This window comes from Furipterus horrens, unplaced genomic scaffold (genome assembly GCF_987537825.1).
Source record: "Furipterus horrens unplaced genomic scaffold, mFurHor1.1.pri manual_scaffold_3, whole genome shotgun sequence".
Taxonomy (NCBI): domain Eukaryota; kingdom Metazoa; phylum Chordata; class Mammalia; order Chiroptera; family Furipteridae; genus Furipterus; species Furipterus horrens.
This window is the reverse complement of record NW_028327173.1, coordinates 202,467,205-202,494,033: the sequence shown is the minus strand read 5'-3', so window position 1 is coordinate 202,494,033 and position 26,829 is coordinate 202,467,205. Positions and strand designations below refer to the sequence as shown.

General features: G+C 44.9%; 1 protein-coding gene across 7 annotated transcripts in view; it reads left to right on the top strand.

The window, feature by feature from the left end:
• TTC7B (tetratricopeptide repeat domain 7B) overlaps positions 1-26,829 on the top strand; it is a 215,858-nt gene that overhangs the window by 75,030 nt on the left and 113,999 nt on the right. For all 7 annotated transcript variants that reach the window (XM_090271296.1, XM_090271294.1, XM_090271292.1 and 4 more), the window contains 2 exons: positions 12,037-12,115; positions 20,023-20,195. In XM_090271296.1, coding sequence (XP_090127422.1) covers positions 12,037-12,115; positions 20,023-20,195 — 252 coding nt within the window. The remainder of the gene's footprint in view (positions 1-12,036; positions 12,116-20,022; positions 20,196-26,829) is intronic.

Sequence of the window (26,829 nt, the reverse complement as noted above, 5' to 3'; positions counted from 1 at the left end):
TTTTTTTATATGGATATTGTATCCTGCAACCTTGCTAAACTTACTAATTAATTCTTGTAATTTTAAAGTAGATTATTTAGGATTTTTACATATGGGATCATGTCATCTGTGAATAGAAACAGTTTTACTTTTTCCTTTCTTTTATTTCTATCTATTGCCTGCCTCATTGTGCTTCCAAGAGCCCCCAATACTGTATTAAATGCGGGTCGTGAGAGCAGACATCTTTATCTTATTCCTGTCTGGTCTTAGGGAGAAAGCACTCAGTCTTTCACCATTAAGTATCATGTTAGCGGCGAGTTTCTTATAGATGCCTCTTTGTCTCCAGTAATATTTCTTCACTTAAAGACTGTCTTATCTGATATGAATATAGCCACTCCAGCCACCTGAGGTTACTTACTGTTTACATAGTATATCATTTTTACCCTTTTTCTCTCAACCTATCTGTATCTTTGAATTAAAGCATCTCAAATATCTGTTATTGATAGCATCCAGTTGGATCTTTTTTATTCAGTATAAAAGTTTTCGCCTTTTGATTGGTGTTTATTTAATCCATTCTCATTTACGACAACTGTTGATACGATTGGGTTTATACTTGCCATTTTGCTGTTTGTTTTCACGTCTCGTGTCTTTTTTGATTCTTTGTTCCTCCATGCTGTCCTCCTTTGTGTTAAAAAAGATACTTTTTTAGTATTGCGTTTTAATTTCTCTGTTAATTTTTTACCTGTATATTTTTTGAAAATTTTTATGCTGATTTCTCTGTGAATTACAGCTTACATCTTAATGTTTCTCTCTCACATCGATGTTTCTCTCCCTTCCTTCCTTCCCCCCTAAAAAAAAAAAAAAAAAAAAGGAAGAAAAGGAAATAGAAGTAGAATGTGGAGAGCATATGCAAAAGATAAGTTTTTTAACTTTTCAAGAATCATAACGATGGTGGTATTATTAGTATTGCTATTCTGAAACATCTTGTGTGACATAGAATAGAGAAAGTGAATACTTATAGAATGCTCTAATTCTGTTATCCCCTGTGTCCTTGAGAACCAGTATTTTTGGTATGGGAGAAAGGCAAAATAGGTTTAAGACAGAAAAACTCTGAATTCCTGAATTTGAATGATTGCATTGGAAATCTCAGTATGAAGTCATTGGTATCTGTGCATGTGTACATGTACGTATGTGGACATGTGTGTCTGTACACATACAAGGTAGGGCAAAGTTGGTTTCCAGTTATGAGAATACAAAACGAGTTTATTCTTGTATTATTATTTATTATTGTATTACTTTCCATACAAACAACTGTAAACCTACTTTTGCCTCACCCTGAATGTACGTGTGTGTGTGTGTGAGAGAGAGAGAGAGAGAAGAAACAGGAGGAGGGAGGGGACAAGGGAGGGAGGTCTTACTCAGTAGTAGTGAATATCCCTAATGCTTAGATTGTGATCTTGAAGTATCTTTTATCAAGAAAAGAAACCCCATCCCAGCTCTGGAGTAGGAAGCAAATAAGATGAGCCTGGGACATCTTTGCATGCCAGACTGCAAGGAAACTATCAGAGATTTCTAGGGTCATATTAAAAGAATTCAGGCCATCGATTCCCAGTCAGGGCATAAGCCTAGGCTGCACTCCAGGTCCCCAGTTGGGGGCGCGTGAGAGGTAACCACACATTGATGTTGAAAATAAATAAATAAATGAAATAAAACAAAATAAACTTTAAAAAAGTTATTTAAGAGGATTCAGGCCAAATATTGGACAATTTGAATTTCAAGAAGGGTAAAAACTGCAACAGACTCATCAAATACATTTAAATTCATGAGCTGTATTTTAGTATCTAGCAAAGTAAATAAAAAGAACCAAACATGTATCCTACCTTTGCTATATGAACTAGCAAACCAAATACCTGATAAAGCACCTCCTTGTAAAATTACTCCAGCTAATAAACAAAAATGCAGTAAGAGAACTAGGTTGTCACCATCTTGTTAACTCCCAGTGAAGTAATAATCAAATATCTAACCACTGAGCATCAAGGGCTGCTGACATCAGAGAAAGAGCGATGACTAGACACGGCGTGCCCCCTAATGGATGAGCACACCACTGACAAAGTCTGGCAAAGGGACCGAACCTGCAGGGGCCCCTCCCCGAAATCCAGCTGCCACCTGCAAGAGATGCAGAGACCAGAGGAATGGACTGAGCTATGCCATGACCGTATCGTTTTCCAGCCAGTGGAAAGCTCTCCAGCTCTAACAGTGCTGGTTCTTCACTGATAGATTCTAAGGAAAAGAAAGAGGCAGAAAGGGAACCTATAGATTTAAAGAGATTTCAAAGGTTCAACAAGTAGGAAAAAATAAATGTGGGCAAGATGAAACTCTAGTGCAGGGATACACACAGGAGAGATGGAGCCCTAAGGAAATGGAATGAAGCGATTCCTATAAAAGTTGGTTACTTTGGGATGGAAGGAGGGGCCTGTTAATGGGGATGGGGTGACAATGGTTTTTTGTTATTGTTTTTTTAAACTTGAGTGGTAGTTACAAGGGTGTTTCTTATAATAATTCCCTAAGTGGTATGTTTGGGTTTTTATGGTTTTCTGTATCTATATTTTATACAGTAAAAAGACTAAAAATAATGGGAGGGGGACAATAAAATGTGGGACAGAGCAGTGCCCCTCAGAGGTCAGGAGGGATCCCCACACTGGGGATCACAAGGTCAGGGTGCTAGTCCTCTCTGGGACTCTGTTTCCCTCTCTGTAAGTTGAAGACAGTGAGGTCTAGCATGCCTCACCAGGTTGTAGGGAGAACCATCAGGAATAATGGGGCTTGGAGATGGCCTGGAACTGGTTAGTATCGTCTCAGCAGAAGGTGATGATGATGGCTAACATTTCCTGAGCAATGACTGTCACTTTGTGTAACCCCCACAAAAGCCCTGTGAGCCCAGAAACGCAGCTGGGTCTTACTCTGCCCTAGCACGTGGGGACCTGGCCTCTGGCCTGAAGGAACCAAAAGTCTTAGGGGACTTTCTTGAGGAGAGAGTTAAAATGACTTTTAATTATCTTGTCGGTGGTTTATTAGTAAATGCCAGCTCCTGTGGATGGCTTGGAGGGGCTTGAAAATAGCTCATTCCCTGGAACAAATTAAATATTCGCCCCACGGATCACATTTGTCCCGCTAATGTGCTTAGCACAGCTTGTTTGTATAGCTGGGGCAGAGGCACTGCCGAGCTCACCGAGTGATCGGCTGTGACTTTTCCGCCAAAGTAAACGAGGAAGGATGAAAGAATCCGATTTCGAGCCTCGTCCTAGCGCCTTGCTGCAGACTCACTTCTCTGTTGTCCTCATGTTGTCAGCGTTAGCGCCTTTGCCTGCCGCTGTCTTACCTCGGAGGTCGGTGTCCTCCGTCCCTTTGCCATCCACCCCAACCGCGGGCCCATGGAGAGGCCGCGTCTGGCACTCCGCTCCCAGATTTCACGCTGCTCTCCTGGCCATGCAGTGCTTTTGTTCTGGTGTCACGGGGGTTAGTCACAGTTTCCAGCTTGTTGGCGGGCTTCTGCGTGACAGGGATCATCTTCGGCTTTTCTGGGCGCTGGATCGGATGGGGCCTGTGTTCAGATGCCAGCTCTGCTGCTGGTGGGTGGGCCGTATGATGGTCACGGGCACGTGACATCATTTCTCGGAGCCTTTGCTGTCTCGCTCATAAAACGACTTGTTAATCGAGATGAAAAATTTCACATAGTATATTCTAGAAAACAGTTCTGGTTGTGCACTATTTTCTTCCAAACCAAAGATACACAGACATACCAGTGGCTCTTTTTGGCTTCTTCCCAGTAAATGTTGATCTGTGGAGTGGAAGACCAGATGGTTGGTGGCGGGAGGTAGCAGTGGCTGGGAAATGGGGTGTCGGACATGATTTCGAGCACTGGGCCAGGGCTTGACAGTGTCCTCTCACTCAGGCGTTGGGGGGAGGCCTCCGTCCCATTGTGCGGACCAGGGCACGGGCTCACCTGGGTGAGGTCTGCTGCCCTCGCGCTTACGCTTCCCAGCGTGTGCCGAGCGCCTTGCGCATCTGCCCTTTGCCGTGTGTCCCCGTGTCTCACATTCCATTCTCCCTTCCTCCTCCCTGTCCCCTGATCGCTCTCGACCTTTGCCCTTCTCTTCTTTTTATCCGCAACCTACAGGTCTTTCCCAGGCCCGAGCAACGTTATCTGGCATGACTCAGGAGAATGTGTGAGAATCCCGAATGCCACCATGCTGCTGCCCACCGAGCAATACTGCTGTATTTCCCCACGGCCAGTGTCACAGTATCAGAGGCTTTTCTGCACCAAGCTGCCAGCAAAGCCTCGTCGCTCCCTGCTGAGTGGCCTGGTTTGGTACAGGACCCGGCAGGCAGGCAGGCCTGAGCCCCGCCCTGGGGTCGCCTCACTCCTGGTTCCCTCCCAGCCTCTCCCCTGCTGCCGGCTTGTCTCCTGAAGCTATTTGCACCAGTGACCCCTGTGTTTAAAGGTCTTTTTAAAAAATGAGTCCCTTGGACATTATTAGTCATAGCTTTTGAAATATTGTGCCCAGAGGTTGTTTTAGAAATGCAGTTCTCCTGTTTTCTGCTGATTGAAATGGAAGTGAACATTGTGCCCTTAACTTTTAGCTCAAGTGTTGGGGTGCGTTTGGAAGGACTGTTTCCCCTTGATCTCCTTTCTCTCTCCCCACAGCCAGTTGGCCAGACAACCAGGACAGCCAGAAGCCCCTTTATCTGTGTGGCTTTGCTGCTACGAATGGATTAATTTGAAGTCATATTGGTAGCAGACCATGTCTACCTCCTAGACTGTCTTTCTTCCACTTGATGATTGACTTTTAGAATGAATATTAAATTGGCCTGGTGCTCATCAGTGATCTGTGTAATGAACGGTGTCCCTGCTCGTATTATGAAGCCCGTCATTCAGAGCCCCAGCCGCTCCCGCTGTCCTCACGCTAAAGGTGCCTGTCTTCCAGCTTGGGCTGGGTCTGGAGCAAACACGTTCCTCGGTGGAAGTAAACCATGTTGGTGCTTGGCTTTTCTCTTGTCAGCTCCGTATTCCGCTCTCATAAAACCTTGGTGATTCAACCGCCCAGACCACCCATTTGAGTCACTTACACCACCTTTAGTGGCTCAGCCACCCACGTTTACAGTTTTGAGTGTGGTCTGGCCCTGTTGATTGACTCAGGACGATCTCCAGTGTCAGCTGTGTTAACTGAGGTAGAACAAGAAGGATTCAGTTGCCAACACCCTCAGCTCCTCTGCTCATCAGTGTTGCGTTTGGCCTTGTGGCCTTTGGTGGAGGCTCGGTACTCCTTCCCATGGACAGCGGCACTCTCAGGAGATGTCCCCATCATTTCCTGGGAGAATGGCCACAGAGTCCCAAAGGAGGAGGATTTTTCTATCCTCACCTGACATCAGCTGTCTTTTGTTATTGAGGCCACGATAGGCTTTCAATAAATAGCAAAGTGAATGAAGGATCCAACTGGGGAATGTGTTTTGTTTTGTTTTTTCCTTTACAATGAAATGACTCCAGAGAAGTAAAACAGACTTTCACGTGCTATAGATTGACTGGAAGATAGACTCTCGAATTCCAAAACTGAACAATGGCAAAGTTTTGAGGATAATAGCAGTCATAATGGCAAACACCGAAAAAGCACTTACTACATGTATTAACTCATTTAATTCTTGTAACCAATCTGTGAGGTGGGTGCATTTGTTATCACCATTTTACAGATGAGGAAACTGAGGCATAGGCATGTTCCCCCCATGTCAACGGCTAGTGAGTTGCAAAGCTTGGATTTGAGCCCACGCAGTCTTGGCTCCAGAGGCTAAGTTTAGGGATATAGATAAGGTTATGGATTTCCAGGTGGATACTCCGCAGAACATCCCTGATATGTTAGATGCTGGCTTTGCTTGTTAAAAATATATTATTAGATTGAGGAGTCCCACTGTGTTAAATACTGTTTGGCCTCTGGGGTTCAGCTGAGCATCATCCCAAGTTCACGAGGAAGATGTTTGTTGGCTGGCTAACTATGGCCTCCCCCGTGCACAGTAGGCCCTCAACATATATTTTTTGAATGAGGATTGATATCCTTTGACTCATTCCCAAAGGTTGGAAAGGACGAAGGACAGGAGCTCGACGAGCCTGTCCCGTTTCTTTTTACTCAGAGATGCGGGCTTTGGGCCGGTGGGAAGGAACAGCCAGAGGGCGAGTTGCCCTTTGGCCTGAGCCCCCGGGGCAGTCTGTCCAGCTGTCGTCCTTAGGCTTCCACGCACCGTATCAGAAGGACCCACGCGTGTCCCTGTTGCGACCCCCAGCAGGCTCTCTGTGCCTTTTTGGACTTGTGCCTCGGGTGCCCGGTGGCAGAGCCTGCCCCGTGCACAGCCTGCTGCCTGGCTGGCTGACCCAGACGCCCAATTTCCTCGGCTTTTGTCACGAGGAAGCCTCCGGTGCTGAGGTAGTCAGAAAAATGTTGTTAAGCCTAGTACAACTCTCATTAGGTTTGAAATGAGACTTCCGGAAGCTTTGCCTGCTTGTTCGCATCCCAGCGTGGACGGCTGTCACGCCCTCCGTCACTATATCGAGGCTGCAGCTGGCTCGCTCCGTGCATCAGGAGAGTCCTTGCTAACGAGGCCAAGGTTGTGGGTTTGATCCCTGGCCCCTGAGTGCAGCAAGCCATCTGTCTTCACAAATCCATGTCACTGGATACGAGCTGAAGAATGTGTACGCAGGGAACAGAAGCTGGAATCCATTCTGGGAAAAACAGCTCCCTAATAGCCAGCCAGAAGTGTCCTTGTGGCCTGTGCAGGGTGTCTTTTTCTTCTCCCACTTCCCAGATCGGGATATCTGGTTTTCATTTCAGGCTTTTCCAAATAGATGATCCTAACGGTCATATACATGCAAGGGAAGCAGTTCCCAAGCTTGAGAATGAAGGGAGACAGACCCAGAGATGCATGTTATCTTTCTGTTTTCCTAGGGTTTTCCTAGTGTTGACTGTGCAGAATACTGACGGGCCTGACTCACGATGTAAGAAGTATCTGCTTTACTGGTTGTCTTGGTAATCAAGAAAACTCTTCTCAGCCAAGAGAATGGGAAAGGGATCTCAGAATATAAGACTGTGCTCACTCTTTTCTTTGGGGGGAGTGGGCAGGTGCCCAGCTCACTGGGTGTCACTACATGCACGGAGAGGTAGGTACAAAGAGACCTGTGCTCTCAACACAGTCACAGTTTGGTAGAAGGACAGACGTAAATACAAAAATCAGCGTGTTGAGTGTCCCTTATGCTCAAAATCCATGCAGACTTGTTGGCAGCACCCAGGATGAGTGCCTTTGTCCTCCTGTAGAAGGTAGGAGAAGGTTCCCAAAGGTAGCCTTTGACCAGGGTCTTGAAGGATGACTTCAAGTTCCTTAGGACATTTATGCGCATGGGCGGGAAAGTTTCCCTGAAGTGCTTGGATAATCCTCATGTCCACATGGCTGTCTGCGAGCTGTCAGGCCAGGCCAGCCCAGGGCCGCCTTCACTTGGTACAGGTGGTACCCATGCTGCGAAGCCGCTGAGGATATAGATGTATTCTGTTGAAGAGAGTGCTTTGCTGTGCTGCCTGCCAATCATATGCAGTGAGGAAGAAGGGGGCAAGAGACAGGCAGAAAGTGTATCCCCTTGGGGTCTTGGTTCATTGGCTCATCGTAGTTCTGAATTTCATTCATTCCATGAATATTTATTGAGCACTTTCTGTTTGCCAGGCTCTGCTTGAGGGATGTGGGACATGTCAGGGAGCAAAACAAAGATCTTGGTCCTCAGACGCTTACATTCTTATGGGGGATGTGAAGCCATCTAAGTTCCCTGAGGCAGGGCTGGTGGCCTTTGTTCACCAGTGTGTCCTCAGGGACAAGCCTGGGACTTGGTACTTTAATCATGCAAAAAGCCAAAGGATTTCTTAGCTCTGAGAGATCTATTGTGTTGACTTGATCTATAATTGACCTTTAGTTATAAATTCTCAGTCACAGAGAAGGAAAAATAAAATAGTGAACATAGTCCCACAGGGTGCCTTTTCCTTATTACCTGGGGATTTGACATGCAGTCCAGAAAGTATTTTATTCACTTCAGAACTCTGAGTTTGCATAACAGTGACAGTTGATATTGAAATTAAGTATATTGCTGGCCTGACCAAAGTTTGAGGTCAGAAGATAACTTGGAAGGATAAAGTAAGGGGAAAAATTGTGTTTTCCCATCTTCCTCCCAAGAAATGAAAAGAGAAAGAACAAAACAATATCTGTAGCTTGCTGTTGAAGGAGCCACCCATCATGAGGTGACGTGGTTCTCATTCTCCAAGCGTTCCATCTTGAGTTTGATTTTGGAGCTCTGGCTTCCTTCCCATATACATTTCCCCCTTGGTTTGATGGGACCAAAGCCCAGATGACAGTCTCAAAGAGCTGAGACTGTGGTTCCGAGTTGTGGAACAGAACCAGGCACCTTGGTAGGCTTGTACCCAGGATGGAAATTGCCGGGTTCAGGGGGTCAAGAGGCAAGCCACGTGCTGGCCAGCCGTGCCCGCCCTGGTGTCCGCAAGGAGGTCTTGCTTTTGCCCTGACCCTCGGGGCCAGCAGACAAGCCCTGGAAGGAAGAGATTCAGAGGGAAGTGGATGAAACCTGGAAGAAAAGGGAGGAGAGAAGAAAAAAATGGAAATAGGTCAAGGGAGAAGAAGAATGTGCCCCCATGACAAGGGAGTGGGCTTTCCTGCCAGAGACAGAGTAGTTGGCTGCCTGCGGGACCCTGGCCGGAGCTCTTCCTGCCGGGCGGGGGACAGGCAGTGGTGTCGGAAGGTGAACACGTGATTTCGCCTGTTTGTCAGGCTGAACAACTGGCTGTTCCTGAAGGGACTTGCTGGCCCTTTCTCCTTGGTCACGGCTGAGCCGTTTGGGAATCATTCGACACGGACCGAAACGCGCCCAGATCAGAAAGGTGCGGGAGGTGAACCCCAAGTTCTGACAGCGTGCCAAAGTACCCACTGCTCGGGTTGTGGCAAGAACATTCATTCTGAGAATAGTTTACCATAATGAGTTCTGACATTGTGGTCCTGTCTGTCGAGGGTGCTGAAATGGAATTAAATGGCCTCACGTCAAGGGTCGGAGGAAACCCTCAAAGCCGGGGAAACTCCTTGGCTCGCTCCTTCATTTTAGAGTGCATCTCTAAGCAACAGTTCCCTCCAGATAATGAACGGATCTCAAGATTTTAGAATAAACTGATAGCTCGGAGACATGAAAGCAGTCTGTGGCTTTTGTTTATTTCCCTCGAACTGGATTATTTCATAGCATTTAGAATATCATTCTTGCAAGTTAATTTCCTTTTCTGTTCCTTTCTATCATGATGACCCATATAGGTTTAAAAAATAATTTTTTCTGCTGTCAACAGTGAAAGTGATTGGTTGAATAAAATAACGTAGCCAAAAAAATGTGTGAGTCGATGAGAATTGTATGTATTTGCATGTGGGATACTTTTTCTTTTTCTGATATTTAAAATGTGCAGTCTTTCACCTTCAGCTCCTCCTCCTTCCCACTGTAGTGTTGCTCTGTGGTCAGACAGCAGCCTCGTGGTGGCCGACGGCGCCAGGCTCCTGGGACTAGCACAGCCCCAGGCCGCTGAGACATTCTCGGTTACTGTGGATCCTTTGTTTCCAAGCAAGGTGCCTCCCAGTGTGTGGAAGAATTTGATTCTGAATCCTAAGCTCTCTCCAGAACTAAACTAGAAACAGTTTGAGAAAAAAACGTGTACGTACTTCCAAGGTATTGCTGCTTCGGGAATACGCCCTCAGCTGTGGGTTTGGTGCGGTGAGGTGTGGGCATCCCTTCGGTCCCAGAGACTTCCTGCAGCCGTCCACCAGAGGGCCTCGGTCCTGCACGGAGAAACCGCCCAGCGCCTCTGAGGGGAGGTGAATGCATCCATCGTTTCTCTTTGGAGGTAGCAGACGCATTACCCTCGGACACGACTGCTTCACCTGGGCCGACGGATTTTCTTTTCCAGTTGTCAACTGGTTCCTAGGAGTATCTCATTAACTGTGATCACTGGAATGCATGCAATTTGTACTCTGTGTGTGTGTGTGTGTGTAGTAATTTGCATATTAGTGATACAAAACATAGCCCTGAGCTCTTGCATTCATATTTTATTCTTTCTCCTAGAGTTGCACTTCAGTCTGAGAGCTTATATTTCTTTTGCCAAAGAAGGGGACAGAGCCCCCCGCTCGCTGTCTTGCTAGGTCTGTGATCCTGAGCAAGCCATGTCACCTATGTGCCATAAGGACTGGAGAGTGTTAGGTCATTTATATCTAGAAGATTCTGTGCTCCTGTGCCTGGATAAGTAACTCCTTCCACAGGGAGGGCACAGGGACGTTCTGAACGGCCAGTTCCTGTCTTCGAGCCTCCCCTGCGTTACAGGACTTAGATTTGATGCCGCCCCTTCAGAGCCCAATTCCAGCCTTTGAAACCTGGGTCTCTGATGATGTGGTCTCGGTCCTGCCCGTTTCATGCCGTTTCTTTCGTGCGTCATAGGAGCTTCGTCTGTGGCTCTGGGGTAAAATTAGACCACTCTGCCCTGCCATCCATGTGTTAGCTGTAGCCGTTTCCTTCCCCCCATGGTACTTAGGAGAACCGAGATTCAGTCCAAAGCAGACGTGCTGTGTTGCCTGTGAACATGGATCCCATAAAAACCAGTGAAGGGAAAAGCAAAGTAGATTGCATGTCCCAAGGCCTGTTACCTAATTTTTATTCACGTCTCTGTTAGATTTCCTCTAGCGCTGCTTGGAGTCCTGAGCACAAGCTTCTCTTTTTATGCCATCATAAAGCTTCTGATCTGCTATCACCTGATATGCGTGGGTGGGAGGAATATGGGAGTATTTATGTACCTGTGCCAATAAACTCTTATCTAAGTTCTGGGGCTGTTCTTGTGAATGAGAGTTCTGGGATGTCATGGAGGTATAAGAGACGAATTAATAGCCCTTGTGAGTGTTTGTAACATACAGAACCCACATTCAGTTTGATTTAATACCTTTGTGTAATTTAAAATGTCATCCAAGAAGAGAGCCAAGTGCCTGGAGCATCTGCCACAGCCTGCAGGGCTGGCTGACAGGTTTGCACCGGCTGACCCGCGCTGCGGCGTTTTGGAAAGATGAGATGTGTTCTAACGAGCAGGTTATAAATATCCCCGAGTTATGTCATAGGTGGGAGCAGCGCTCGATGTAAAGGGACTGGCAGGCAAGTGCCGCCCGCTGAGCAGACGGCTTTCAGAGAGGACACGTGGGACCTGGATACATTGACCAGGATGTTACTAAAGAATCATTTGTCCCTTAACGAAATGTGTCGGCCAGCATGTCCCTGGGAAGTGTGTGGGGCAACGGGATGAGATGTGCTCTGAGCACAGCCAGGCAGCTCAGGTTCCATGTTCCGACGGTCGCTTGCGGAAGGGGCCTCTGACCCTTGCTTCGCTGCAGCGTGCGGGGAGGAGGGTGGGCCTGATGGATTTATTGGGCAGTGATATATGTTCTCAAAGATGCGGAGCGGTTGCTCGGTGGAGCCCCTCGCTTCTCACACCTTTTATCTCAGTCTTGCCCACAAAACTTACAAGTTATAAGAAGCCTTTCCCCATGTTGCATGCAGTGCCTTGTGGATATTCTTCTTCCCCGTTTGCCACCCGCCTTTGAGATGAAAAGACAGATTCAGTGCTGCTCAACAGAGCAGGAAAACTCTGGAGCTGTTATAGGAGTGAAGAAAGACTCTTTCCAGATCTCTTGCTTTGTGCGCGGCGGGGTGGGGAGGGAGCCTCAGAATTTGTTTTCTTGGGAAAATTTGGTTGTAGAAGCACAAAAATCCATCGGTGCCTAGGTCAACTTTTTCAGCTGGAACAAAGAGGGACAGACATGTTCAGAATAATTGTTTGCTGAAAATCTAACCGACAGCTTTTATGTAGATAAAATGCATTGAAATAGGTGTATAAACTATTTAATATTAATGCACACCAGATGGAAACCCTGTCAAATTCTGTGTGCACACAGGAACTTGACAAGAGGAGTCGGGAGATTTCGAGAGCTCCTCAGAGCAGTCGAAACAAGAACCACTCAAAACCTGCGCATGGTAAGTGTGATCAGTGACTCAGTGAGGACATGTCCCTCCCCCCCATATATATATATATATAATTAAGATATAGTTTACCTACCATACAATTCACCCACTTACAGTCAGTGTTTTTAGTATATGCACAGGGTTGTTCAGCCATCACTAATATTTAATTTCAGAACATTTCATCACCCCCAGAGAAGATCCATACCCATTAGTAGTCAACCTCCGTTCTCCCCGTGCCCAGCCCCTGGCAATCACTAATTTACTTTCTGTCTCTACAGATTTGCCTACTTTGGATATTCCCTATAAATGGAATTATACAATACGTGCTCTTTCTTGTGACTGGCCTCCTTTACTTTGGAAAATGTTTTTAAGGCTCATCCATGTTGTAGCCTGTATTAGTATTTATTTCCTTTTTATTATTACCAAATAATATTCCATTGCATGGATGTACCACAGTTTATTTATCTGTCCATTACTTGATGGACATTTGGGTTATTTCACTTTTTGGCTGTTGGGAATAATGCTGCTGTGAATATTCTGAGGCAAGTTCTTATGTGGGTATATGTGTTCAGGAGTGGAATTGCTGGATCATATGGTAACTCCATTTTTAACATTTAGAAGAATTGCCAGACTGTTTTCCAAAGCGGTCGCACCATTTTACATTCTTTCCAGAAGTTATGAAGATTCCAAGTTTTTCAATCCTTGACAGCATGTGCTATTATTATCTGTCTTCTTAGCTGTGGCCATCCTAGTGGGTGTGAAGAGCTGTCTCATTGTGGTTTTGACTTACATTTCCCTGGTGGCTAATGATGCTGGGCATCTTTTCGGTTGCTTATCAGTAGTGCTCTCTGTTGAAACATGAGAAATGGATCCTGTAAGGCAGGTAGGATATAAGCCCTCCCAGACACCATTGCTAATGATTCATACATAATCCAGACAGAACAAAGCAGATCCGACCCTGAGCAGTACCTAGTTGTTCAACTAATTATATGGACTATAAAACTTAGAAGAGAAATATAGAATCTAGTTAAAGGAAATGGTTGAGCATCAGCTTGGCTCTCCTGTTGACTTGAGTTCCCCCTCTGCCTTTTTCATCCTTTCCCTTTCATTTCTGGGGTGCTTCCTTAATTCTACCATCCTGGCTCGCCCTTCAGAGCCACAGCCATTGAGTGAGTGTCTGGGGTAAGGCCTGGTGCTAACTGGAAGCAAGCAAATGCCACCGGTCACTGCTGATGTAGCAACCCCATGTAAGATTGCAGTTTCTTTGGTCTTCCGTCGTTGGTGCTGTGGTCCTCCCTTTATCATGATTCCTTTAAATGCTGTGGAAGAGGATGCAATTGGACAAGGCTAATGGATGCCTGTCATGGAAAATGCGGCTGTATCTTCATTTCGGTGTCTCCAGAGTTTTAATTGCTCACATACAACTCGTGGGGTAGACGACTAAGCCATAGACTTTCCTAGAATGGGGCGGGTGAGAGAAGATGGATTTCACACACACACACACACACACACACACACACACAGACCACCAGCTCACTTGGTCTTCAGTATTTATTTGCATATTGATGTGATTTATAGGTGCCTTAGGAAGTTCAAAAAAGTCATAATTTTTATCCATATCTTGCAAAATATGCATAAAAATTGTTGCCTTTTTTCCCTCAAATTGATCTATTCCCAGCATTCCATACAATTTCTCAGCTGGTCAATAAGAACAGCTCCTTCCAAGCTTTGGAAGCACAATGTAAGTAACTGGTAACACGAGGTCTGTCCGGAAAAAGACCAGCCGTTGTTAATGTTAACGAGAATGGTTTGCATGATGTCTATGTAAGCTGACAGCCAAGGCGAGTGGGCTGGAATGCACATGCGTGAACAATGATGACTTCACTGTACTAGTCAGTGGGGGCGGTAGACACCTCTGAGTGAGCATGTGTACTGTGTGGCCATCGCATTCAAAACGACTCAGTGAGTAGAGCAACGAACCTCATTTTGTGTGAAGCTTGAACAATCCTCTGTGGAAACTATTCGGATGACTTAGAAGGCCACAGCCATGGGCAACTGGTGATTGGCAGCTTCATTATGACAGGCATCCGCTCACGTATCACGTCTCGTGCAGTCTTTTGGCGAAACATCAAATCACCCAGGTGACTCAGGCCCCCTCCTGCCCAGATTTGGTGCCCTGCGACTTCTGGCTTTTCCCAAAACTAAAATCACCTTTGAAAGGTGAGAGATTTCAGACCATCCATGAGATTCAGGAAAATACAACGGGGCAGCTGATGACAATTGGGAGAACTGTGTGAGGTCCCAAGGTGCCTGCTTGGAAGGGACTGAGGCGTCATTGTTCTATGCACAATGTTTCTTATATCTTTAATAAATGTCTCTATGTTTCATATTACATGGCTGGATACCTTCTGGACAGACCTCGTATTGGCAAATATTCTTATAATTATTTTAAAAGCACATTGAAAAAGCCAGGCTTTCAAACTTGCTTAAATATTGATCATTTGTTCATATTGTTGACTCTCAAAAGTATAGATTGATTCATTAAGGAAATGGATGTTTTTTTCTTATTAAAAGGAGTGAATATTAAATACACTGTCAGGATCTGCCTGCTGCTTACTTCAATGTTATTTTTCAGAATTAGAGAATATCTTTCATTATAAGGTTTATGATTTTTAAGTCAATGTATTTGAACTTATAAAAATCCTGTAAGGTAGGATTCTGAATATACATCAGGTAGGAAGACAGGTTTCTTTGATGTTTTTCTTCTTTTTTCTGGGAATTACAGTTGGGGGGACTGGAGCCACCCCTGGACTTTTTCTGCTCTTACCTGGCCCGTGTTAACAGTAGGGAAGTAGACCTTTGCTCTTGGCTGATGACCTTCATGTGACCTAAGTTAAACTGTTTGTATTCTTTGAGTGCTTAATCAAAGGTGTGTGTCAGAATTCTCAGAGGAAACTTACACACACACACAGGGTGGGGCAAAAGTAGGCTTACAGTGTGCATATGGAAAATAGTACAGTAATTAATAAGTAATTGCACAAGAATAAGCTCTGTGTCTAGGGTACTCACAACTGTAAACCTGCTTTTGTCACCCCACCCCCTCCACCCCGCCCTCAGACACGTCCCTGTGCCCGATGCCTGGTTCAGAAGTGCCAGCCGAGGCGTTCTGGGGCAGGACCGGGGCACCTGGGGATTCCGTCTCCACGGTGATTCTTTGTCCGTCCTAGTTGAGACGCACTTTCCGGGTCTCATTTACTGGAGTCTTGGCTCACTCTGGGTATCAGAAAGCTTCTCCAGCTAACGCCATCCATCCGTGTTTTCATCAGTCTTAATAACCATGTGATTCTTTTTAAATTGGCTGATAATTGCAAATTTGTGATATTCTTCTGAGATGGAAAAGTTGCTTTGTCAGACTCCATCTGGTATGAGATCATAGCAGAGAAGGATTTAAAAGTACATGTACCGCAACCTCGCTCCTAGATAAATGCTCCAAAGCATTGAACATGGGTGTTCAGACAAAACCTTGTGCCTGAACGGTCAGCACTAGTCACAGCAGCCAGAAGATGGGCACAATCCAGGTGTCTATCAGCCAGTGACTGGATAAGCAAAATATGGTCCATCCATTCAACGGAGTGTCACTTAGCCATCAAGAGGAGTGACGTACTGACACCTGCTACAACATGGATGAACCTTGGAAACAAAAAGCCACACATTATATGGTTCCATTTAGAGGAAAATACCCCAAATAGGCAAATCTATAGACAGGTAGCAGATTCGTTGTTCTCAGGGTCTGGAAGGGCAAGGAATGGGGAGTGAGGATTTAAAGGGACTTGGGGTTTCCCTTGAGGATAATGAAAATGTTCTGGAACTAGACGGTGGGGATGATTGCTCAACATTGTGAATGTACTAAATGCCATTGGTGTATACACTTTAAATTATTAAAATGGTAAACTTTATGTTATGTGAATTTTACTACAATTAAAATGCAGACAAAAAAGTGCGTTTATGACCTGGCTGGTGTGGCTCAGTGGATTGAGCACTGGCCTGCAAACCAAAGGGTCACTGGTTTGATTCCCAGTCAGGGCACAGGCCTGGGTTGCAGGCCAGGTCCCCATTTGGGGGCGCGTGAGAAGTAACCACACGTTGATTTTCTCTCCCTCTCTTTCTCCCTCCCTTCCCCTCTCTAAAAGCTTTAAAATATACATATATTTTTTGAAAGTGCATTTCACAACCAAGTTTGTACATAAAAGTTCGAGTTTTCTCTCAGGTCCCCCTTCCTCCTTTCGTTCCTTTAATTCTGAATTCTTTTGATAGTTATTGTAACAGAACCCCTGAGCTGCTCCGATCGAAACAGAACCCACAGGCTGTTCAGTTAGGGGCCCGATTGCCCGCTACCAGAATTATAGCTCTCAATACCAGAGTTTAGTGAAAAGAAAAAGAAGTGTTTATTTAACAGTTATATAGATTTAGATTATTTGCGGATTTCTGCCGTTAAGTCTTATTTTCTTTAAAACACCCACAAACACATGATTCAGCCTCCCCTTACCAAATCAGGCCAGTTTTAGAAAAGTTAGAGAAACCGTTTCCCTACTTCCTAGACACAGTTCAGCTTTACCGGTAGCTGCCAATCATTCAATTCTGATTGGGGAGGCCTTTCTGTGTTGTGGTGCCCGCCAGCTTTTATTCCAGAACCGCTTGGATTCCCAGCCTTTCCTTTCCAAAACCACAAAGGCATCCCCTCCTCTCCAAGCTGCAAGGTGTTTTCTCCTATTCAAAGCAGCATGGTGTACCTCTCTTTTCCAAGCCGCATGGCGTGCCCTCCTTTCTAATCTGCATGGAGAACCCCTTCACCAAAACCATATGGAGAACCTTCCTTTTCAAATCCGCACGGTCAGCCCCACTAAAATGTCTGCCGCTTATTTTTAAATCCCTGACAGCGTCTTGTGACGCAGTTGGCATGGTCCCCAGTTCTGACCATTCACAGAACCTCACGCAGGCTCTGTGTGCTTTTTCCATACCATCCCCTGGTCCAAGACCCCTCCCATCTTCTGGGCCTTGTATGCATTAAATACACTTGCATAACAAAGACCCTAGCCACTAGCCCCAGGCATGTGAACGCACCCTGAAAGCTGCTTCCTTCTCCCCATCACCCAGCCTGCAGGCTCTGGGGGTTTTTGGACATCTCCGTTCTGTAACATTACCAGCAGTTTTTAAGCATTTAAACTGCAAGCTAAATGAAACCTCAGTGTAACAAAAAAGGTATGATAGGCGCTGGTGATCTTGCTGATGATTCCTCATATTTAACCTTCCTTCCTGAACTTCATCTGAGCTTTCAGTGAATGAAAACAAGCATCCCATCTAATTGGTAAGGCACTGATGAGGTGATGCCTTTATAATGTGCAATCACATCAAAACCTCATTTTCTAAGTCTCCCTGGAACGTTAATACCCTGAGGGAAAAGGATTTGCTCCAGCCCTGCTGTCTAGTAGCCGACAGGCAGACTGACTACAGGGCAGAAATTTTTATAATCTTAGAATCCCTCCAGATCCACAAAATGAAGGCCTTGTTCATTTTTGTTTTTCCCTTTAACATTTTGTTTCTCAGCTCTCGTGAGTGGAGGTAATTTTTGCCAGTTGACGCTTCCAGCAGAAAGGAGTCATTAGCTTTTATGACTGCAGTGAGATCAAAATGGAACTGGAACGGAAGGGTTAGGAAAACAGTTCAGGACTCGTTTAGGTCCTGGAAATTGTGTTCTTGTGAGAGCTTTACAGATGGCTCAGCTGGGGATGATAGGAGTGATTTAATTTTACGTGTTTATAGACAGTTAAAGCCAATGGGTCTTACCTGACAATAATCAGGGAAATCGGCCTTTGCACAGTAATTCTCGGCAACCACTAAGCTAGTGATTGGGTTGCACTTAAGTTTCCTTGTGGTGTTTTAAGAGATTTCACATGGATGCAAGGCTAGCAAAGTTCTCTTCTGGAGAGTACTTATTTAAAAAGGCCCTTTCTCAGGGAAGATGAGCCCTAACACCGGTGGGAAAGTGCTGGTAGAACTTTTCTGCTGCCACCTCCGGCTGGTGTGGGGTGGCCAGAGCCACCAGAGGGGCAGTGCTTCCGTTTTCAGAGGGATTTCTTTCTTTCTTTCTTTCTTCTCTTTTATTTATTCATTTTTTTACCTTCCTCTCTTGTCAGTGGAAATGAACACATATGCCTCAGTCCACAAAATACTTCTTGGTGGATGCCTTGCGCCCCTCCCCCACGCATTACACACAGTGCTGTCCTGGGCAGTGGGGCTACAGCACACCCCTCCCCCACGTGTCACACACATGGTGCTGTCCTGAGCAGTGGGGCTGCAGCACACCCCTCCCCCACGTGTCACACACACAGTGCTGCCCTGGGCAGTGGGGCTGCAGCACACCCCTCCCCCACGCATCACACACAGTGCTGTCCTGGGCAGTGGGGCTATAGCACACCCCTCCCCCACACGTCACACACACAGTGCTGCCCTGGGCAGTGGGGCTACAGCACACCCCTCCCCCATGTGTCACACACATGGTGCTGCCCTGGGCAGTGGGGCTACAGCACACCCCTCCCCCACGTGTCACACACCCGGTGCTGCCCTGGGCAATGGGGCTACAGCACACCCCTCCCCCACGTGTCACACACCCGGTGCTGTCCTGGGCAGTGGGGCTACAGCACACCCCTCCCCCACACGTCACACAGTGCTGTCCTGGGCAGTGGGGCTACAGAGTTAGGAGAAGCATAGCAACCTGTATCTAACTCAGGAGAAAATAGATGCCTATCCTGCTCTGAAACAAGGTCTTTCTTGATCAGAGGCCACAGCCCCTACTTTGCCTTCTCTACTGCCCAAGGCCCAGGGTCCCCAATCCCAGGGCCCCTCGGTGCTGAGTCCCAGGGAGGGGCCATGTAGGGCTGGCGATCGTGGTGCTCTAAGAAGGACGGCATCCTAAAAGCTACACTGGACATCGTCTTATCATCAGGGAGGAGAGTTTTCTCAGGGATAACATCGCCTAGGTTGGGTAGGTTTTCTTTTTCCAAGTTTGGGCTTTGGCAGACATCATTGGGAAGGTGATGAAAATATTTGCTGTTTACCTATTATTTCAGAGAAGGAAAACTCTGACTTCAAAAAACCTCCGCTGCCTTGCGGCATACCTCTTCTGGGGAAAGGCTAAGGGAGTAAACCCCGACAGAAAATCCGGAGCCGGAGTCCCTAAGGCGGTTTGACGTTGTAGTCAACACCGGCAACTCCTGCAGCGCACCTGAAGCCAAGCTGTATCGACTCCGTCTTTCCCTTGGACCCTTCAGCTGCGAAGAGAGGGGGGGTCTGCTGCATGGGCAACAGCAGACCCTCCATATCACCCTGCCCAGGCTCTGTAGCTTCAGCTCCACTGGAGAGGACACTCCAGCGTCATCGCAAGATGTCAATTCAACACGGGAGGAGACAGATGCCGTGTCACTCCCGAGTCGGACTGCACAGCCATTCTCGGCGGTGCAGATAGACACTTAAGAAGCTACACCATCGTCTCTCGAGACGGACGGCTGCCGACGACGACCTATTATTTATAAGGGCTTTTGAAAAAGAGCTTAACTAAAGGTTTCAGTCGTTTCAGGTGTAAAACATGTCGAGTGTTTCGGAGTGCCACTGAGGCAGGTGGCATTTGAAGGGCCTGAACTTGTGTTTTAAAATTGTTCAAATATCTTAGTGTAGCGTGTCTTTTTTCTTTGTTTCATCAACTGATAAAACTTCATCCAAAAAATTGAATTATGAGTCTTGAAAGGGTGTGTCACCCAACGTGATGACTGAAAAATACTTACTAGATGAGTGAATGAATGAATGAGTGAATGAACGATACAAAAGAGGCTCATGGCTCTGCCATTGCTCCTTTGTGTTCCCAGACAATAGCGAGGCAGTTGGCAGAGATCCTGTTGCGGGGCATGTGTGAGCAGAGCTACTGGAACCCTCTGGAGGACCCGCCGTGCCAGTCACCTCTGGACGACCCTCTCCGGAAAGGAGCGAACTCAAAAACCTACACCCTCACTCGGAAAGCCCGCGTCTACTCAGGAGAGAAGTATGGGAGTTGATATCCTCATTTTATAGGTTGCGGGATGGGAGGGGAACTTTGGGAAAATTCAAGGTTTGAGTAGAAGTTCAAGGGCAGATATTTTTTTCCCCCTGAAAAAAAAAACCCAGATGAACAAGCCTTGGTTACCGACTTAAGAGCAATACCTCATTACTTCTCACACTTTCAGTAAGTATCTGTGCACTGGTGGGGACATTTGAAGTAGGAAATGCTCTCATCTCAGCCATCACTGTTGGTCTTTGGGATTCTCAGTCCGTTTCTGAGAAGAACCCCAGCATTATAATAATACAGCAGTCAGGGACAAAGCTGCGTGTAAGCCAGAGTGAACCTTTCTTCTTTGCTTCAATTCCTTGGTCCTCTTGCTTAAAAATTGTTTTAAATTGAATTAGCTCTATGAAGGAGAATTAAATAGCATGCAAGTGATTGGAAGGCAGTGTCTCTTTAGAACTTCTTGGTTAGTTTAGGTATTAAATTGGGGACTTGATTAACTGTGAGGAAAACTGGCTAATGGAGCACTCTGGTCTCAGCAGGAAGGGCCGGAGACCAGGAGAAGGGCCAGTAAGGAGCCTGGGACGATGGTTGACGTGTTCTTGACCCTTCCCCTCAGAGCCTTTGCTTTTCATTGTTGCCTGCTCTTATAAGGAGAAGGCGTGGTGGCTTTTCAGAATCTCTCCATGGAGGGAAGGGGATCTTGTATGATGAATAAATGCGGAAACCCAGTCCACTTGTTGTCAAATTGGAAATGTGGCCAAGAGACCCCAGGGGCTGCTTCTGAGGCTCTGGAGGAGCACTCGGACACGGGGACTAGCTTCTTACCACAGGTGTGACCTCTGAAACGGGCTGTTGCCTTCTCAGAGGGGACCGCCTGTCCCAAAGCCCCTGCCTCTTCATCCTCTTAAGCTGACCCCGGCATCTCTCTCCCTCGTCATCTTGTTCTGTTTGCATTTCTTGTGTGGGTTCAGACAAGTGAGCATATGCTCCACTTTTTCCTGGGCTTATTTTATTTAGTTTTTATCCCCCTTGGTCTTGGCCTTGTTAAGCCATGAGTTTGCTTAATTCACAGCCTGTGTTTACTCTTTAACCCCTATCTGGATTCATAGCACATCTGTTCTAGCAATTCCCAAACTCAAAAAATGCTGACCCTTCTTAATGAACTATTTAGAAACAGATTTGGGTTCATTTTTAAAGTGCTATTTATATCTTAAAAATAGACCCTAGGATTTTTTTTTTTTCTGCTTTAGATGCTTCTTAATAGACAGGCATAGAAGGTCCAGGCATATTGAGGAGCTCAGTTCCTGCTCCCTCCCCAGGTCAAGTTGGACCCATGGAGGGAGCTCTGTGTCTGTTTGGGTGCTATTCCAGGGTGGCCTCACCCCTAGAAGGCAGAGAAGCTCACGGTGCTGGCCACTTCTTTGATTCCTGACCCGCTACGACTCTGTCACTCTTCTGACACCAGCTTCCCCATCTGTACAAGGAGAATTATAAAGGCAGCACACAGCTCTAGAAAATGCAGTTACCGGTTAAAGGGAGCATTTTTATACCAGGGCCAGTGATTGAGTCACAAACTTCATGTCACACATTTGGGGGTATTATTATTATTATTATTAAATTTATTGGGGTGACATTCGTTAATAGGATCATATAGATTTTGAGGGGTTTTTAACCATTTTATTGAGATGTAGTTCACAAACTATACAATTTACTTATTTAAAGTGTACAATTCAGTGGCTTTTAATATAGTCACATAATTGTGGTTTTATTACCATAATCAACTTTACAACATTTTCATGACCCCCAAAGTCAACTCAGAACCTCTTAGTTGTCCTGCCTATCCCCCATCCTTGGCATTTTCATATGAATTTTAGGATCAGTTCATTTCTGCAAAGAAAGAGACAACCAGGATTTTGATAGGATGCATTGAATCTGGAGATCAACTTGAAAAATATTGCCATCTTAACAATATTAAAACTTCTGATCCATGAACATACATGTCTTTCCGTTTGTATAGGTTTTCTTTTCTTTCTTTCTTTCTTTCTTTCCTTCTTTCTTTTTTATTTTGTGTGTGTGTGTGTAGGTTTTTTAAATTGCTTTCAACATTTGTAGTTTTCAGGGTATAAAGGTTTTATTTCTTAACCTTATTTCTAGGTTTGTGTGTGTGTGTGTGCTTGTATGTATGCTATTCTTTCTGATAGTGAATGGAATTACTTTCTTAATTCATTTTTGGGTTGTTTATTACAATAAATTCTATTGATTTTATATACCATTGTCTTGCCAACTGTTTATTAGTTCTAATAGTTTTTAGATTCCTTAGGGATTTTTAATATACAAGATTATGTCATCTGCAAATAGAGATCAGTTTTTAGTTTTACTTCTTTCTTTCTAACCTGGATGCCTTTTATTTCAATTTCTTTCCTAATTGCCCTGACTAGGACTTCCAGGACAGTGTTGAATAGAAGTGACAAGAGTGGACATCCTTGTATTGTTCCTGATCCTGGGAAGGGAAAAGTATTCAGGCTGTCACCATTAAGGACGATGTTAGCTGTGGGTTTTCATAGATGCCCTTTGTTGGGTTGAGGGAGGTCCCTTCTGTTACTAGTTTGAGGTTTTTTGTGTGTGTGCGTGTGTTTTTTTTGTTTTTTGTTTTTTTTTTTAACCATGGAAGTGTGTTTAAGTTAATCAAGTGCTTTTTCTGCATCTGTTGAGATAATTGTTTGGGTCTTGTCCTCTCTTCTCTTGGTGCGATATATTATAGTCATTGATTTTCTATGGTTAAGCCAGCCTGTGTTCCTGGGCAGATCCCACTTGTCGTGGTGTTTACTCCTTTTTATGTAGAACCAGCTTGACTTGCTAGCATTGCTGAGGACATTGCATCAATATTCACAAATACATTGCTCTGTAGTTTCCTTGTGAGGTCTTTGTCTAGTTTGGTATTAGGGTAATACTGGCCTCATAGAATGAATTGGGGGGTATTCCTTTTTCTTCTTCTTTTTGAAAGAGTTTGTGGAGAATCGATGTTAATTCTTTTAAAAATGTTGGTAGAATTCATCAGTGAAGCCGTTTGTTCCTGTGCTTCTCTTTGTAGGAAGATTTTCATTGCTACTGGAATCACTTTGCTTGTTATAGGTCTATTAAGACTTTCTATTTCTTCTTGAGTCAGTTCTGGTAGTTTTTGTCTTTCTAGAAATTTATTTATAGTATTGCCTTATAATTTCTTTTTATTTCTATAAGGTTGGTACAGTCACATCCTCTCTTTCATTTCTCATTTTATAATTTAAGTCTTCTCTCTCTCTCTTTGAGTCATTCTAGCTAAAAACTTTTGTCAAATCCTGTTGACCTTTTTGAAGAACCAACTTTTGGTTTTGTTGATTTTCTTTATTGTATATTTACTCTCTATTTCATTGAGTTCTGCACTAATTCTTATTCCTTTAGTTATCACCATTAATTATTAACTTTCTAGTTTTGCATGTTCATAATCCTACTCTGGTTTATTAGTAAAGAGAGGAAAGCTGTTGGCTCATGCCTGTCTTGGGGCTTCAGTATTACCAAGGCAGGAGTATCTGATCAGCCAATTCTCTCCAGAAAAAATAAAAGGACATTATCACCAATTCAGTTGAGTACAAAGCAAACTTTAGGGGGCAGGATCCTTCCAGTTCCAGCAGACCACAGGGACCATCAGAACAATTGGTCATAATAGAATATAACTGAAAAGCAAACGCTGCCAGAAAGTTCCACTCCCTGTCACTGTCACCTGGATGTGAAGTGGAAACAGGATGCTCATTCCCTCCCCATCTTGAAGTTTAAAAGGAAACACAATGTTGACCATCCTAGAGAGAAAAGAGGGGACCTCTTTATTTCCTTTCTTCTAGATACTTCTGTGAAAAATGTTATTGACTTTTGTCCTCTTATTTTTTAAGAAAGCTTTTTATTGATGCATATATTGAGACAAATACACAAATCAAAAGTATAAAACATGATGAATTTTTACTGAGTGAACACATAGATATAATTAGCATCCTGATCAAGAACTGGACATTGCCAGAACTCTGAAAGTCCCTCTCGATCCCCTCTCCCAGTGACGACCCCCTGCCCAACACTGACTGTCCTGACTTCCGTCACCATAATTAGTCAGGCCTATTTTTGAAATTTATATAAATGGAATTATACATTAACAACTTTGTTTCACTTCTTTTGTCTGACATATTTGGGAGATTTACCTATGTTTTTGCATGTAGTAAGAGTCTGTTTTCATTGCCACATAGAATCCCTTTTTATTAATATAGTCCAATGTATTGATCTAGTTTTTGAGTTGTTTCTCATATGGGGCCAACAGGAATAGTGCTGTGAACATTCTTATATGTGTTTCTTGGTGCACATATATGTGCATTTCAGTCAGTTATGCTTTTCCTTTCATTATATTCCAACTTGTAAAAAGTATCTGAGTTGGCATAGATAATTATCTATTCGTTATTATTAAAGGCATATTAGATTTCATAATTAGCACAAAATAAAGAGCGCGATTAAAAGCCACTATTGTGCCAGGAAGTGAATGATGACAAGATTTATCAAAAGTAGGCATGTCAGATGTTGTGCTGAAGGTTTTGTAGGCGTAGGGGGAGAACGGAGTGATCGTGGAGCACCAAATACAGGTCTGAGCCTCCTGGTGGCCAGCGCAGAGGTTTGGGGTAAGGATGAAGACACTGATTCAAGTGTAGAGACGGCCAGTCGGGTCAGGAAAACCGCGTGCTGGCGGAGCTGCAGCTGTGCGAGCAGCCAGCTGGGCCAGGTGGCATCTGTCCTCAGCCCCGGCGCACAGCGCACCTTCATGGCCTCGTGGGGAGGCCTGTCCTCTCCCCAGGCACTCAGAGGCCCTGTGCCCAGTGCAGTGTTTTGTAGCATTCGCCCAGCCCAGCCTTGGCACGGCTCAGTGGACTGCGGCTGATCCAGCTGAAGGGCCTTTTCGCCTTCGTCATGAGGGAATTTTGACCAAATGGACTGACAAAAAAAGGGAAGAATTATGTAAAGGTCTGGGTAGTCTTCCAGTCGGATCAGCTGATCCCTCATCGTCAAGAGGCCCTCTTAGTGCTCATTTGAATCCTTGTCTTCTCTCGGAACCCCGTCCTTCCCCGCAGACCTGGGACTGACGGGAGTTTTTGCCTTGGCGTCTTTGACAGTGCGGCATGGGGTGGGGGCGGGGCTGCAGCCATTGTTGGCTTTGATTGCTCAGCTCTTACCAGGCTGGTCGTGGTTCAGGGGCTGGAGTTCTGCAGGAATTCCCTAGTAATATCGTAGCCAGGCATATTAAAATGATAAAGACACCATAACGGGCTTTGGAGTTGATGTCGTTATTTACAAATGAACTTTCTTGTGAGTGAGAGGTCTGCTCAGGGCCCTCTGCACACCTAAATTGAGTCTGCTTTGACCCCTGGATGGTGCCCTTGACCTTAGGACATGCAACCTATCGTTGGTTTTATAATAGCCAGATATGACAGAGAGATGAAATGCAGGTGGATAAAACTGTATTAATTTATTTCGTACTATTGCTTCTACCACACACAGTAGCGTTCTTCCCCTGTTGAAGAAGATTTTAAGAAAGGGCTCTCATTAGCTGAGAGCCTTGGCAAGATCATGATTACTATTCATAAATGAGGATTCTCGCCCTTGTTCCCTCTGTCTTTTGTACAATCAGATAATGAGTTGGTAAATTCATCCAAAGTATGAAAAGGAGCCAATTCCAGAATCTCACTCCGTTTACAGGCCAGCCTTTTTGTAAAATTTTAGCCCTTCAAGAACAAAAGGAACAATTCCACAGGTGGTTTTCTTACCTCTGGGGAAGCCAGAGTTGTAAAAAGAGTGCTAGGCATTGTACTTTTCCTGTCTTGCTTTTTTCATGGTCTTTTGACACAATCCAAAAGTTGCCAGCACTTCAAAGAGAGCCAGTATTTATAATAATTTGGAAACCTTTTTTTTTTTTTTTTTTTTTTTTTTTTTTTGCCATTTTGGGGAGAAATTATTTCATCTCTTAAACGAAATCATTGTAATGTTACCCCTGGGAAGATGTAAATTCGGTCTTTATTTAGTCCTCTGTAGAACACCGGGGAGGCTCTTTGAAGCAGGTTCATTTTTATCACACTCCATTTCCACTTCGTGAGAAAGAGCTGAGTTTGGCCCAACTGGTGATAACACAATTCTACTCAAAGGAGTCTACCGCTTCAGAACAGGAAAACGTTGCTCTAAGTGTTTTAAAATGCTCAGAGCGTATGGAGAATGGATATTTGGGTTGCGTTTGGTTTTTATTGTTCCCTACTCCTGAGCAACATTGAGCTTAAAAGCTTTAAAGAAAAAAGTCCAAAATGTTAGAATTCAGCCAAATTCCATAAAATTGATGAATAAGACAGCTAGCTCTTGCATGTCACCCCATAATAAAACATGAGGGTCAAGTCTGATAGCTCACTACATTCTTACAGTGTTCTAGAAATTATTTGAACTCTAAAATTGCTTCCAGTCTCTGATCTCATCTAAAGGACAACATAAGATATGCCAGTTAGCAAGAAAGAAGTAAGAAGAGTGCTCTTTACCAAAATGTCTGCAATTTACACCTCCATAAGGGGTTTAGGATAGAGCT